The following is a 17,001-nucleotide window of genomic DNA, read 5'->3' as shown; positions in this document are numbered from 1 at the left end:
TGACTCCCGAATTTAAACAATCGCCATCATATATGTGCCATGCAACCGCCTTTGTGTTAGCACTGTTCTTTAGTCGAAGTTATAATATATCTTGATATACCTTAAAAACAGACTTCAAATCCAGCTTTCAAATTAAGCTCTTTTCGGATGACCAAAAACACAATCCAATTCTTGTAGTGGAGCCGACTGAGCACTATAACTATTTAAATAGCTATTCAAATATTTGGCATGGTTTCTGAAAAAGTAAATTGCAATTTTCAAGTAGTTTTATTGCGAGACAATATATATTCCTAAATTTGTTTGTTGTTTTGTTTTCTTTTCTCACTTGCTTTATCCTATTATCCCTAAACTCCAAGATTTAATAGGCTACCTAGAGATTAAAAAGAAAAAAATGACATGACACTTTCATATATAAATAAAACATACGAAATAAATATACGATTAAAGAAATATAATGGTAAAATGTGTAAATGTGGTATGGCTCTTTTATATAAACATAGAGTATGTAACTAATTATTATCTCTCTCAATATCTAGCACATGAGCGTGGCTGCGTGTGCATATATACATTAATTTGGAAATTATAATAAATTTTAAACGTATACTGTACATGGCTCATTACGTAAATAGAATATGCTGAACTTTCTGTAAATCGAAGAAAAGTTTGCTTTTCTAATATTATCAAATACTAGATTAAAAAGATTATTTTTCGACTTAAAAAAACATATACTCTAGGTTCCATTTTGTTTCTACCAATCCCAATGCATGAAAAGGGAAAGTGAATCGACGAAAAGAAAAAAGCAAAAGTGAAGATTTGGTTTCAACTAAAGAAAATATATAACACGAGAGGGAAAAAATGTGGTCCTCTAGATTTCATTCGCACCATCCTCTTGTTTCTTTGCCTTTTTTTTTTTTTTTTTTTTTCCACTTTTACTTTTTAATTATACTAGTTTATATCTCATATGTTTAGTGGTTTTTAGAACCACGTTTACACCTCTTTTCCATCGGTTTAGCCTTATATTTAGGTTTGTACAAGCATGGTTTAATATGCATTTGTCTCTATTAGGTTTAGGTTTTGGCATCCAATCATGAAAGTGACAGGTTCTCGGAGACATTTAAACCAAAATGAAGTTAAAAAAATATCTAAAAGAGGTGAAGGAAAGATCAAGGGAGAGTTAAAGAACAAATGAGAAACCAGAATTGAAGCTATAACGGCTAACCAAATTTTTGGCTGCCACTTCTACTTTCAGAAATTTCTCCATAATTATGTCTAACACTTGATTCCCATTGTCCTTCAAAGTTTCAAAATCTTCTGTCAAGTTCTTTTTTTGTTATTCTTCACAATCATGTCTTCTTAGTCAGAGTTTACTCTATTTAATTGACTTATCTTTTTCGTCTTTTGATCCCACATCGGTAGAGATAGGGGAGAGAGTGGTAATATATAAGTGCTCATGAGTTCCTCTCGTCATAACTTAGGTTTTGGGGAGACATTAAGGACCCATAGACCTTATGAGGCCATTATCTCATATGCAACTCTATCAATTAGTCCGACCTGCCGGCTCGATATGACTATTATGAGCGAGGGTGCGGGTATGGGGCTGATGTGAAGACCGCCTGTATGACCTGAAGCTGGGTATTGATAAGATCCCACATCAGTAGAGATAGGAGAGAGAGTGGTAATATATAAGTGTTCATGGATTCCTCTCCTCATAACTTAGGTTTTGGGAAGACATCAAGGATGTATGGGCCTTATGAGGTCATTATCTCATATGCAATTCTATCATCTTTCACAATACCTTGAATAGTTTTACTTGTTGTATTCATCTCGCTTTTTGACTATGTCGCATATTGTCGTTCTAGTCTCTAGATAAGTTTATCTATCCCAACCTTCACGATTATGAGAGACTAATAATATTATTCCCATTCCATCTCTCTCATCACTTTAACATCACCAGCCAACTCCACAATACACATAGACCATTGTTGTCTCTCAATCTTCTCAACGCACGTCAATATAAAAATGTTACTAAACTAACATTTTACTAACAATCAGTCTCCAACTTTCTCATGTGGAATCGTCAAGTGCACGCATTACGCAGTAGTACGATCTAGCCAGGCTATATCGACGGATTTATTGTAGTTCCGACCGCCTGAGACCAATGCTACCAAGGGTGTGGTCATTATCAATCGTTAGTACACTGTTTCACTATTCGGCCACTTCTGTCAAAAAGAACATCGACTCAAATCTATGAGAGGAGATACTCTCCTCCACCTACGCAAAGCCGAGTCCTGGTTACATAAGGAAGTCGAGACAACAAATCAAATCATGGATAAAAGGTATCAATAAGTCAGTCCATCAACGAATACTCCCAGGGACTTGCAACTTCTTGGCAAAACCATTGATCATGAACATCAAATTGAATGATAACCGACAACTTTATGAGACGGTTTTGCTTCATTCTTGGCATGATCAGTAACCAAAGTGTGATAAGCAGCTCAATCAGAATCGTCCTATATTAATCACAGCAGCTGTTATCTCTACATCATAACGCAGCTTTGCTTCGAGATATATAAGGTAGCAACATGGCAGAAGATAGATCAAGGGAGAATTAAAGAACAAATGAGAAACCAGAACTGAAGCTGTAACGGCTGACCATATTTTTGGCTGCCACTTCTACTTCAGAAATTTCTCAATAATTATGTCTAACGCTTCTACTTCAAATATTTTTTCCCATTATTCTTCAAAAGTATCAAAATCTTCTGTCAAGTTTTTTTTGGTTATTCTTTACATCATGTCTACTTTGTCAGAGTTTACTCTATTTAATTGACTTATTTTTTCGTCTCTCACAATGCCTAGAATAGTCTACTTGTTGTATTCATCTCGGTTTATGATTATGAGGTAATAATATTATTCCCATTCCATCTCTGATCTCTCTCATCACTTTAACATACTTCACCAGCCAACTCCACAATCCGCATAGACCATTGTTGTATCGGACTCTTTCAATCTTCTCAACGTCAATTTCATGCATTACGCAGTAGTATGATCTCGCCGGCTATATCGATGGATCATGGATCTATTTGTAGTTCCGGCCACCTTAACCCAATGCTACCAAGGGTGTGGTGATTATCAATCGTGAGTACACTATGTGACTATTCAGCCACTTATGTCAAAAAGAACATCGACTCAAATCTAGGAGACACTCTCCTCCACCTACGCAAAGCCGAGTCGTGGTCACATAAAGAAGTCGAGGCAGCAAATCAAACCATGGATAAAAGGTATCAATAATAAGTCAGTCCATCTACGAATACTCCCAGGGACTTGCAACTTCTTGGCAAAACCATTGATCATGAACATCAAAATGAATGATAACTGACAACTTCATGAGACGGTTTTGCTTCATTCTTGGCATGATCAGCAACCAAAGTTTGATAAGCAGCTCAATTAGAATCTATTATGCATAGGGGTATCAAAATGGGTAAAAAACCAATGGATTTACCCTCTTTGTCTATTATTTTAACGGGTATGAGTTAAGTTTTTATACCCATATAAATAAATGGGTTTTGATGGGTTCCTCCAATGGATTCGTGGGTTTAACAGGGTAAACCCATTAGGGTTACGAATTACCCATGGGTTAATCGAAAAAAACAAAAATAATATATATATATATATATATATAATATAATATAATATGTATATATGTAGAATGAAGAATATGAAGTTAAAGAATCTGACTGGATCAATTACAAAAGATTCAAGTGTTTTTTTAATTTTAAATTAAGAATGATTTTTATTTTAAATTAAGAATGACTTTTTATTTTGGTTTTTGGCTTTAGGATTTAAGGATATTCTTTCTATTTTAATATCTAGATATTATTTTCTTAACCTTGAAAACTTTGGTTAGTTTTCTAATTTATAATATGTTATGGATTTAATATTAATTATTTATTTTATTTTATTTATATATGGATAACCCATATAACCTATTTAGCTATTAAGTTTTATATTATTGAGTTTGAGTATATAAATGCAACCCATTATAATAAATGGTCGAGTTGGATAGGGTTATCCATTTTAACACCCCTAATTATGCAGAAGTCAGAGGAGTTTAACGTTATAGGAGTCGTCCTATATTAATCACAGCAGCTGTTATCTCTACATCATAACACAGCTTTGCTTCGAGATATATAAAGTAGCAACAGGGCACAAGAAGGAACTCATACAAGGTTGACCTCAAGAAACTCCAAAGCCCATTAAGTCTTTATCGTTTATTAACTTTATACTTTTTCCTGGTCTCTGTATGAAAAAACACTTTTACCACTCATTTTAATATGTGCTTTCAATTTGAAATAGTATGATTGTGATAAAAGGGCAAACAAAATAAAAATTAATTTTTGTGAGAAGGTAAAATTAGTTTTTATTTTCCCAGTAGCGTTACGGAAGAGAAGACTGAGCGGCAAAATTGTGCGGTTCGAACCACACAGCTCAAAAAAAACCCTAACCAGCACTAGAGAAAACGATTCGAAGGGCTTTTTGATTACTGTTGATGGTAATCGCAGCAGATATGAGATGCTTGAGATGCTTCTACACTCGAGCCCACTCTCTTCTCCTCCGATCTTCAACTCCGGTCACGATTCCTATTCCCCCCGTTCGTATCCGTCTCCGTCGCTTCTCATCATCTCCCATCTCCTCCGTTTTCGACCTTCCCTCCTCTAATCAGGACGCGGGTTCGAGCATAGAAGAGAAAGACACCGCAGTTGGATTCTCCGATGAGAAATCGAGAAAAGTCGGTTCAACTGCTCGGGGATGGGATCCAGGGGAAGTTGTTATGAACAAATCGAAGAAAGGCAAATCGAAAACTGTTTGGGTTTGTGAGAGCTGTGGTCATTCTGAAGGGCAATGGTGGGGGAGTTGTCGTGCTTGTCACAAGGTTGGGACTATGAAACGTTTCTCTGATGGTTCTCATTTAAGTAGCGCTAGTGGTGGTGGTGGTGGTAGTAGCAAAGCTACTGGCTCTGGTCTTCAAGAGGGTACTACTGGTTTGTCTTGGTTACCTGAGCAAGCAGGGGTGCAGCCGAATCGATTGACTGATGTTATTCGTGGGATTACTCAGCAGCAATGGCGATTTTCTCTGTATGTTCCATTATGCTATTTAATTAAAAAGGCTAATTTTGTTGCTTTTTAAGTTCACTTGTTAGAATGGTTTAGCTAATAAAGGTTTTGTTTTTGTTGCAATCTGAGATATTCTTGTTGTTGGAGATATCATTTCTTGCGATGTTAATGTTTAGGCCTGGACTTTTTGGGAATGAAGTTGGCAGGGTGCTTGGTGGTGGCCTTGCCCCAGGTTTTATTGCTGTCTTCATGAGTTTTCATTTGTTCTGTCTTTCGTCGGTGACTCACTATGGTGCTGTTTTGTAGGTTCCTTGATTTTGATTGGGGGTGACCCTGGCATTGGCAAGAGTACCTTGTTATTGCAGGTTAGGAGATGTGATTTATGGTGTTTTAATTAGTTGTCTTCCCCTTTGCAAATGTTTATTGATTTTTAGTACTGGAAGAACGGTTTGTGCATTGGGTGTTTTGTAATACACATAATGGCTCTACTGATTCTCTCCTTCTTTTCTTGAATGGAAGATTGCATCTATAATTGCTGAGGGGAGTGAAGTGGCCGAACCAGCACCAGTTTTGTATATCTCTGGTGAAGAGGTTAGTACTAGTCATGTATTTCTTTTCTCAAAGTTTCTGTTTCTCCTGCTTGTCTTTCCTTGTCTTCCTCACACTGGGTTTCTGATCAAACTTGTGGATTGTGTAATTCTCTGTGGCTGTTTCTTTTCAAACCATGCTGCTTAAGATGGTCTGAATGATCTTCATGCAAATGTTTAAGATGCAGCGAAGTAATTGTAGCTTGAGTTCTAGGTTCTAGCAGCTTTTATTTTGCAGTTGGACTTTCTCTGCAAAAACATGTTGGCTGTTGTTCTTCTCGCGTGTTCTCTTTAATGTTAGAGATATGGTACTTTCATTCTGTTGACTTGATTACACATTCTTCATATGATCTTCTGTTTTTGGCCCAACTGTAGAGTGTCGAGCAAATAGGAAGTCGGGCTGACAGGATGAAAATTCAAACTGAAGAGCTCTACCTATTTTCGAGCTCTGATCTTCAGGTAAACTATTTTATGTGAATTAACATTCTTATTATCTCAATCAAACAGAAGTCATGTTTTAATACTTCTTTTAACACCAAAGCAATGGACAGCTGCATATTCCTATTTTTTGCCTAACTGTATCCCCTAATTAATTATCCTCATGTTTACATGTCAACCACCAAATCCATGCTTTGTGAAATTCTCAAGTCTGCGTATCATAACTGAGTAAAAATTGTTAGTCTCGATTTTTCGATCAGGTACCTGAAGCACATCGTTTGTTCTGATTTATTTCAGGACATTCTAAACAAAGCTCATCGGCTATCTCCCCGAGCTCTCATCATTGACTCAATTCAAACAGTTTACCTAAAAGAAGTGACTGGAAGTGCTGGTGGTCTCACACAGGTATAACTCTTACTTGAATTTTCTTCTAATTACTATGACCAAGAAGTTATGCCATAGCTGCTTTTTGTTGCTTCCCATGTTACATGGAATCCCACATCCTTTTATTTATGTTTTAAAAAGGAAATTTTTATGTGTTAGAGGAAGACGGGACTCCAGCATTCTCTTTTTCGTCGCATATCTTTTCCCGTAATTCTTCTTTTAATCTGCTGAAAAGGCTACTTTCTTGGAAATCTCTGATGGTGGCAGGTTAAAGAGTGCACATCAACCCTGTTGCGTTTTGCTAAGAAATCTAATGTCCCTGTTTTCTTGGTGAGTAAGCACCATCCTTCCAATTCCTTCCTTCAATATCTGGTGTTTGATCTGGATCAGATGTTTTATGCACGTTACTTTCTGTTTTAGGTTGGACATGTTACGAAAGCGGGAGATATTGCAGGACCTCGTGTTTTGGAGCACATAGTAGATGTTGTCTTGTACTTGGAGGTGCTTTGTATTTTCTGTTGTCTTTAGATATGCCTTCATGATATCCTCTTCAATAAATGACGCTCTGGAGTTCTAACTGAATACTTTGGTTTTATTTCTATTAGCTTGATAACCTCTTTTCTAGAATAGAGAAAGTTTATGAGCTTAATTTGTTAGGAAATATAACAGAAGATGATTAGTTGACATTTACTTTACCTCAAAATNTTACCTAAAAGAAGTGACTGGAAGTGCTGGTGGTCTCACACAGGTATAACTCTTACTTGAATTTTCTTCTAATTACTATGACCAAGAAGTTATGCCATAGCTGCTTTTTGTTGCTTCCCATGTTACATGGAATCCCACATCCTTTTATTTATGTTTTAAAAAGGAAATTTTTATGTGTTAGAGGAAGACGGGACTCCAGCATTCTCTTTTTCGTCGCATATCTTTTCCCGTAATTCTTCTTTTAATCTGCTGAAAAGGCTACTTTCTTGGAAATCTCTGATGGTGGCAGGTTAAAGAGTGCACATCAACCCTGTTGCGTTTTGCTAAGAAATCTAATGTCCCTGTTTTCTTGGTGAGTAAGCACCATCCTTCCAATTCCTTCCTTCAATATCTGGTGTTTGATCTGGATCAGATGTTTTATGCACGTTACTTTCTGTTTTAGGTTGGACATGTTACGAAAGCGGGAGATATTGCAGGACCTCGTGTTTTGGAGCACATAGTAGATGTTGTCTTGTACTTGGAGGTGCTTTGTATTTTCTGTTGTCTTTAGATATGCCTTCATGATATCCTCTTCAATAAATGACGCTCTGGAGTTCTAACTGAATACTTTGGTTTTATTTCTATTAGCTTGATAACCTCTTTTCTAGAATAGAGAAAGTTTATGAGCTTAATTTGTTAGGAAATATAACAGAAGATGATTAGTTGACATTTACTTTACCTCAAAATTTCAGGGTGAAGAATCATCAACGTACCGCTTGCTTCGATCTGTGAAGAATCGGTTTGGGTCGACTGATGAAGTATGTGTACAAATCCCTCATAGTATGTTATTTTCTCTTACTGCCTGTTTTCTTTTTCCCGAGAACTTGCTAGTTCAAGCATCTTATTTCTGTGGATTGTGTTCCCTTTATTCTTTATGTTGTTCGAGTTTGCTTGTTATATGTACACGTATTTTTATTTCGAGTTGAGGATTATTGAATAAATCATGGCTATCTCCTTTGTCAGCTTGGAGTTTTTGAAATGTCAAACTCAGGACTTGAAGTGGTCTCCAACCCTAGTGGAATATATCTTAGTCAACAGAACCCAGATTCAGATGTTTTAGCTGGATTAGCTGTAGCAGTTGTTATGGATGGATCAAGGAGTTTCCTAATTGAAATTCAGGTAGATAATTAGAGTATTCGGCTTCATTCTCTTATTCTGCTTCAGAATTCCAAAAAACTGTAAAAGGCTCTGGCTTGATAAGTGAAACTGCGCTTTGAAAGTCTTTATTCATTTTGCATAGTCAATATGATGAGAATGATGACTTACTTTGGTTGTAGTATGTACGTTCTAAATGGCGACAATGCTGACCTCTCATAATTAGCTGCCTCATATGTACTTGCGGACTTTGAAGCAAAGTATTGTAGTTCTTGTTTAAACATTGGTTTTTGTTATTATGTAGGCATTGTGTTCGCCTGGATCAACAGTTTCAAGGCATGTCAATGGTGTTCAAGCTAGCAGAGCTGACATGATAATTGCAGTGAGTGCTACTACTAACATTGTCTATTCTTACTATCCAATAATAGTATACTTTGCAACATGCCCTCTCTTCTACTTTCCTTTTAAATAACTGTTAACCTTTTGTTCTGTTCTGGCCTATCTATCATATCACAGGTTCTTATGAAGCAAGCTGGTCTTAGAATTCAGGAAAATGTAAGTTTTTAGAGATTTCTTTGTAAATTGTGTCAATATGCAATGCTGCTCCTCATGTGAATCTTGTTCTCTTTAATATCGTAGTGGTACTATACTGATTGATAGGAAGCATGTTAAACTCCAATCTCCACTATCTACGTATCATAGTGATTGCAGTACTGATGAAAATATGTTCTTTAGGGGATTTTTCTGAACGTTGCTAACGGAATGGCTCTTTCTGAGACTGCTGGCGATCTTGCATAGCAGCAGCAATTTGTAGCAGGTAAGTGTTATTTACTTCATTAAACTCTTGAAAAGTGTCTTTGCGTTATTTAGTTCATAGCTGCGAATGAAGCAGTACACTTTTATTGCAAAATCCAGTTTCTTGGAGTTTCCAATTCCTCACGGTGTAGCATTCATCGGTGAGATTGGTCTAGGTGGCGAAGTTCGTACGGTAAGAAATAATATTTGAACGAATCAGCTAACTCTTATTTTAGAATCTGGATGATTTGTATGACTGAATGATAATGGCACAGGTACCGAGAATGGAGAAGAGGGTGAGTACAGTGGCAAAGCTAGGCTTTAGCAAATGTGTGGTTCCCAAATCAGTGGAGTCGTCATTAAAAGCGTTGAATTTGAAAGATATTGAGATAATCGGATGCAAGAATCTGAAAGAGTTAATCAATGCTGTGTTTAGGGGATGATGTGATTAAGCAATTCTGTGTTCAAGGGAGACTGAGATTAAGCATTTGCTCAAACTTTGTCTCTGTAGCAATTCAATACGGTTTAGTATGGTTTGATTTTTTTTTCCTGGTTTTAGTTTTATCAGTTTTACAGAAACTAAAACCAGTTCAAACCATTTGTAATATGGTTTAGTTTTATACTTTTATTAAATTCGGTTGATGTTACAATTATAAAATATGATTACATATGTCTTAATAGTCAAATACTGTACTCACCCTCTTTGATAAGTTCAATTATAAATTTAATTATCGTTACTTTGACAAGTTAAATTATAAAATATGATTAGATATGTCTTAATAGTCAAATATCTGAAATTTAATAAACGTTACTTTGATAAGTTCAATTAAAACCGGTTTTAGTAAGGTTTTAGTTTGATGAAACCAATTGGTTTACAATTTCAATTTATACATTTTTGTTTTGTTTTGGGTTACATTCATGTTTTGTTTTGACCACCAGACAATGTGATGGGGCATTTAATATATGGTCTACAATTCTATCCATTAGGGATTCATGATATTTTTACACGTTAGATATGAAACAAAGACTCTAGTAGGATGGGTTGATGAGTAAATGTGTGAGAGGGAGTGCAATGTATAAAACCACATAATAGAGAGAGCGCCGTTTCAGACCAAACATCATAACGTTCTCACATGTCACATGTGACATTGTCCTCTCCACATGCTATATTCTTCGCTCCCCGCCAAAAAACACCCAATTTTTATCTTTCTTTACATTTTCTTTCAATAATTTAACAAATGACAAAAACTTCGACCTATCTACATATCATTTATCTACAGAAAACTTCTTCAATATCACTGTGTAAATCATTGGTTTTAGGCTTTGCTCATTAAATTATTGAATGGGTTTGATAAATGCCAAAAAAAAAAAAAATTGAACCAATTATTTAGGTAAATAGAAAAAGTTAAGGTATATAAGGTATATACAAACAAATTACATAGTACGAGAGAAAAAATTACACGTTCTGCAATATATATCATATTATAACTCCATTTGATAAATTAAAATGTTCACATAAGAAATAACAAATTACAGAATGAAAGAAAAATTGAAAGATGAAATAAATAAATTCCCACAATGATTAAATTTTTACTTTTGTTGTTTATAATTTTGTTGAAAAATTCTTTAAATTATTAGTGGGGGTTTAATGCATGTTACAAAAAATACAATTACTATATTCACTTCCGCCAATGATTAGATAATCCAATTTGGATTCCTATTTAGAGAACAAAATGTGCTGTCGTTAGAACAACGGTCTCAACTTCATAACATAGTCCATTATCATTGCTAACTAACTATCTCTTCGAGCTCATACTTTATTATATAAATCAAATATATGAATAAATATATAACTAATACAAAAAAAAAAAATTAATGCAGTTATGCACAAGTTTATCACTTAGCCACTACTCAAATTAAAAACTAATAGGTATTTAAAAGTAGAAAATAGATGCATTAAATGAACCCTATAGTATTTATAAACAAGAAGAAAGAATTAATCCTTTTCTCTTGACATTTTCTTTTGGGGTTAATTTGGGCTGAAAACCAAGTCCAGAAGATGCATTGAATCTCTTTAGAAAAAAATAGGTTGGTGTCTATCTGTACTCTAGAGTAGCTCTTCATACTATTTGAAGCTTTAAAACAAAAGTCTCGTGCTCTATATCCTAAACTTTGAACCGTGAGATCTTTAAAACCCATACGCTCCTTAACCATATTAGATCACCATATATAGATTTACAGCAATTTGAAAGTTAATGCAATTTTTACATACTGTATTTGAAAACTCATCATATACACGTGCCAAAAGGGGCTTGGTTGTTGTTGATAGCTAAAATTATTTTTTTTAAATATCATTTCAAACTAGTCCAATCTATAATAGTTTAAACTAATAAATAAACGTGGCTCTATATATATGGAGACAGGAAGTGTGACTCTTGTCCTACACTAAATTCTCTGAGCTCTTTTCACCAAAAGGAGAGAATGGTGTGTAGAGCAGAAGAAGCAATTAAGCAAAGAGAGATGATCAAGAGATGTAAAGAAGATGATCAACAGAAGAAGAAGAAGAAGAAGACGCAATCAATCACAAATTGCAACAAAGACAAAAGTTGCAGATTCAAGCGTAGCACGAGTAATCTCGAAAAGGACGGAGCTTCCTCAGCCATCTTCCTCCTCGCCTGCATCGCCTGCTCCTCCTTCTCCTACCATCTCTAATCATTAAGTAACTATCTTAGTTGTAACAGCATCCACCGTTAATTACTCTTTAAACTACGTTTATAATATCTAGTCTTATATTTGTTGATTCTATTTTTATTTTTTGTTCAACATGAGGTTTTTAATCTGCACACCTTCCCAAATAATTTCTTGTAATTTATTTTGTTTTACAGTTTTCATCTGTTTATTTCTGTGTCTGTAATAATTCTATTGTATAAACTAGTTATGGGAAACATATTGAGGGTGCATATAAATATCACTACATTGTTAAAAAAAAAGAAAAGAATATTACATTGTTTATATTTATACTTATATAATATTTCAACCAACCCAGGACCTAATTATATACTACTCTGCACGGAATAGAGATTTCTAAACCTAAAAGTCGAAAACAGATCGCAACATAATGGATTTAACCCAAATTCATTAAAAAAATCCCATTAAAGTCCTTTCGTGTTTTCTCGCCAATAAATGCTATTTCGTGATTTTTTTCCTCAAAAAATCTTTAATTCTCTGCGCTAACCCACGAAAAAGGATTTCACGTTTTCTTGAAAAATTTTATAAATCTGTCAAATCACATTATGGGTAAGAATAATAATAACATATTTTATTTATTATTTTGATATTTTTAATATATCTATATATATAATAATAATAATCAAAAATAAGTGAAGCTGGGAAAAAATCCATCTATTTTATTTTATGTTTAAGAGCCAAAATATTTTATGTTAGGAATAAAATACCTCATCTAAATATATTTGGGCTAAAAATACTTTATTTTTAAACTATCCATGGATTCGAACTCGCGACTTAGTAGTCGTTAATGGACGTTACAAAATCAGTAAACGATGTTAAATTTTAATCTCATGTGTTTAAAATAGATATATACAATCTTTATACAAAAATGAAAAATTTATAAGTATATTTGGCGTGGACTGGTAACTCTCAGAATGCGGCCTTAAATCCACTCATCCGTTAACATGTTAAGTCTTTGAGACATCTTCTAATAAGCTTCTAAAATAATATCGTTTCTGTTCAACCAATGTGAAAGATGGGCTTATGAGTTGTGAAGATATCAGAATTTTTGGAATACTCTCTCGGTACTAATGACCTATGAAAACTAAAGTGAATATAACCCGCTTGTTTAACGAGTCGTTTTCAAAGGATCGGTCATACTCTTTTATTAGTAGTTTGCATTGGGTATGGCATGGGCTTATGGCTCAAACTCAACAGTAGATCTGTAGATGTGGACAAATAAAGAATTTAATCCAATTCGATTCTTTATTTGTCCCAAACTTTTTAACCTCTTGAGCATTTGTATATAAATAAAGCTAAGTAGGTACGTGTACATAATAAATATCCATGTTTATGATGAATAGAACAAATGCATGAGTTGACACGACTAATTCCCTTAGCTGTTCACATGTAACTAAACCTTGCTTTAATTTTAAAAGTTTAATGAACAATCCAAAGGTAGAAGAGAGGACGATGACTTATTACATTCATCAACCACCTCTACAGCAAATAAACTATAGCTAGAACCAGCAGCCTATGTTTCTTTCGACAATACATTAATTAAATAACATTTTAAGTAATGAAAGAAGACTTTCGACAATGAATAACTAATTAATCTTGAGAAATGCATTATTAATTTACTTTATTTTAAGCCTTTTCCACACGCTAAATCGGCGTTAAGACCGGGAGATAAAATTAGTGATATTCATACACATCCTAAAGATACAAAGGTAAATAAAAACCAATGATTTAGAAACTACTGACTACACATCCTCTTGAGGTTGTTGGTTACTTTTGAACACAACGTCTCATGTATACGTCGTTGTCACGCACATTTGAAAGATAGGTTTAAAGTTTTTTAAAACAGATTATTGTCAGTTTTGCAAATAGCTCAAATTAGCCTTATTTATTATAATTTTTCTTTGGTTTACAAATGCATTATGCATATATAAATGATGTTTACGAGTTCCACTTGGAGACATCACTAAACAAACTACCTTAATTTATCCCCATACATCAATCCATACAATGGGTACAATACCTGTCAATCTACCCACTCACGAGCACCCTTTGTTCCCTTCAGCTCGAAATGTTGCCTTTACATGTAAAGGCTGCCATGTGGAAGGAATCGGCTACGGCGGGTACAAATGCAATGATTACTATTGTAATGCTTGGTTCCATAAGGAGTGCGCCGAGGCCCCATCGGAGATCAGCCACCCTTCCCACCCCCAACATCAACTCTCGCTCACCAATGACCATGGAGATCATCCATGTGATTTGTGTGGACAAAAGTTTTTGTCGCCATGTTATAGTTGTTCCACATGTCAATTCGCTTTGGATCTGGCTTGTGGTATAAGGCCATCACCGTTTGAAATTGAAAATCCTATATGTCATGACCATTCACTTGTCTTCTTGAAGAAAAAAGAGGAGGAGGCCTCTTGTGAAGTATGCAAAGATTCTATTGCTGGACCTTCCTATTCATGTCTCGAATGCGATGTGTATTTTCACGTGGATTGCGTCAATCTATCGAAGGAAGTAAACCATCCTTGTCATCCTGTTCATCCTCTCATGTTAATGGAATCCGAATCACTCCCAGAGGACGCCAAGAAGACTTGTATTTTTTGTGAAGCACAACCAGAAAATGTGCTTTATCATTGTTCCTTCTGCAACTTCAGCACATGCCTTGCTTGTAGCAAAAACCCACCACCCATTGTTATGGAGCATACGAAGACACACAAGCATCCACTTACTCTCTTTTCGAGGGAAATCTCATTTACTTGTAATGCTTGTGGGATTGAAGACAACGACATGAAACCTTATATGTGTCTCCAATGTGATTTTGTTGTTCATGGAATATGTATCGGCTTACCCCAAGTCATAAACATCAATCGCCATGATCATCGCATCTCTTGCACTCATCATCTTGGCCATGCAAACTTGATATGTGGAGTTTGTCGTAAAAGTGTAAGTCAGTTCTATGGGGGATATTCTTGCTCATCTTGTCCTAACTATACGGTTCATTCACAATGCGCAGTAAAAACAAATGTATGGGATGGTGTAGAACTGGAAGGAGTACCTGAGGATGAAGAAGATATTGCGCCATATAAGGTGGTGGGTGATGACCTGATATGTCATTTCAGTCATGAAAAACATACTCTAAGGTTCTACAAGGATAATATCATCCATGATGGGCGTACACGATGTGAAGCATGTAGCCAGCCAGTCGAGTTTGACCCGATCTACAGTTGTGAGGATTGCTGTTTTATTCTCCATGAAAAGTGTGCTAATCATCCTTTGAAGAAAAGACTTGTCTTTAGCACCAGACCATTCAAATTACAAGAAGCAGGTACCGGTGTTCGTAAGGTCTTAGACTGTGCATATTGTAGAATATTTTCGACTGGTTTTGAATACACGTCCTTAATAGCAAAGAATGTAGACGTACATTGTGGTTCACTCTCTGAGCCGTTCATCCATGATGATGGCCATTTACATCCCTTGTATTTTGATACTTTGGATCCGAAGCAACGTCACAATTGCAATGGGTGTCGTAACAGGATAGATGGTCATCTCCTACGTTGTGAACCTTGTATCTTTGATTTGTGTTTGAGTTGCGCTAGTTTGCCAAAAAAGATAAGGCATAGCAGCGATGAGCATCCTCTCACTCTATTTTGTGGCGGAAAGACGGGCGACAAGTACTGGTGTGATATTTGTGAGAGAGAACTAGATCCAAAAAAGTGGTTCTACACATGTTCTGATTGTGGAGTCACCATGCATGTTGAGTGTGTAATAGGAGATTTCTCACGTCTCATGCCAGGAAGCATCATTGATATTGGTGGATATGGATTTGAGGTGGTTCTTAACAATCACAACACTCGACCATTGTGCCGTGAGTGTTTCTCTCGATGCAAAGTCTCTGTAATCTTAAAGGATCTTGAAGATAACGAATACATCTGCTCCCGTTTATGTTTTCTTAAGTCCCCTTGTGGAATTAGTTATGTTTCAAAGAAATGAGTGGATCTCTCTTTTTGTTGTTGTTGTCAAAATGAGTGAATCTCTATCATGTTATTTTGTATTATTTCATAAGCTCCAGTTTTCTAATTTTTTTTGAAGTCTATGTCCAAGGTCCAATTTATAATGTAATTCTATAACGAGACAATGCATTATCTTTGGTTACTAGTGAAATACTTTGTTTATTGATATTTAAATTTATGTTTTATCAGATATTTATATCAAAATCACTTAAAATGTTGGGACGATTGGTGAAATAATAATATAAAGGTTTACGCTTTTGCCTCTTCTTTTCTTCTGCAACTCGGAGTATTAATTATTCGAGATTAACATTTTTGCATCAACGTGCATGTTTAGTAAAGGTACTATAGACGATCGACGTCAATCGCTGGAGATTTTAATCAATCTATTCGAACATGCATGATTCTAAGACTTTTTCTCCACTTAGCTGTTCACATGCAGAGACCTTGTTTTAATTTTAATTGAACGATTTATATGTAGACGACTAAAACGAGAACACGACTTTTATATATAAGAATTAGCCTGTGGACCATTTATTTAAGTTCAACTAACATTTGAGTAATGAAATACTAAAAGACTTTAAATAATTCATTATTAATTACTATTGTTTATTGTTATATCATTATTTTTATGTCCTTATATTAAACACTTATATCAAACCACACAACCATTCTATGTTGTAGGAGATTCTTTTTGTCATGTTACAATATCATTAATATATAACATTTTGTTACTTTATGTTATATACCTTTGTAGACACGAAGTAGATGGACAATTAAATAGTTACCCCAAACACAGCATGCATGGGTCAGAGTCATCGAGTAATCTTATACTAGAATGTGACCCGCGCTACAGGGGAATATTCATCTATGTAAATATGATTAGTAGTAAAAATTGTAATATACATAAAATCTTATAGAATATTGCATTTGTAAAAATACACACACATAACCTAAGCTTTGACGGACCAACCCGTAAAAGATTGTATTCGTATAAAATATATATGTATATACTACGCATTGAAATTTTATATTTGACAAACCAATCCATAAAAAATTACATTTGTAAAAAATACACAATTATAATGTAT

General features: G+C 35.0%; 2 protein-coding genes and 1 pseudogene across 2 annotated transcripts; all 3 read left to right on the top strand.

Annotated features, from left to right (window-relative positions):
• LOC104761026 lies at positions 4,417–9,848 on the top strand (annotated as a pseudogene).
• Positions 11,564–12,126, top strand: LOC109130560. Its single transcript, XM_019240246.1, has one exon. It carries the CDS (start codon positions 11,637–11,639, stop codon positions 11,865–11,867), a length of 231 nt encoding a protein of 76 aa, XP_019095791.1. The 5' UTR covers positions 11,564–11,636; the 3' UTR covers positions 11,868–12,126.
• LOC104763339 lies at positions 13,903–16,045 on the top strand. Its single transcript, XM_010486723.2, has one exon. The coding sequence runs from the start codon at positions 13,911–13,913 to the stop codon at positions 15,891–15,893; it is 1,983 nt and encodes a 660-aa protein (XP_010485025.1). The 5' UTR covers positions 13,903–13,910; the 3' UTR covers positions 15,894–16,045.

Source organism: Camelina sativa, chromosome 18 (genome assembly GCF_000633955.1).
Source record: "Camelina sativa cultivar DH55 chromosome 18, Cs, whole genome shotgun sequence".
Classification (NCBI taxonomy): domain Eukaryota; kingdom Viridiplantae; phylum Streptophyta; class Magnoliopsida; order Brassicales; family Brassicaceae; genus Camelina; species Camelina sativa.
This window is presented reverse-complemented; position numbering and strand designations above follow the sequence as displayed.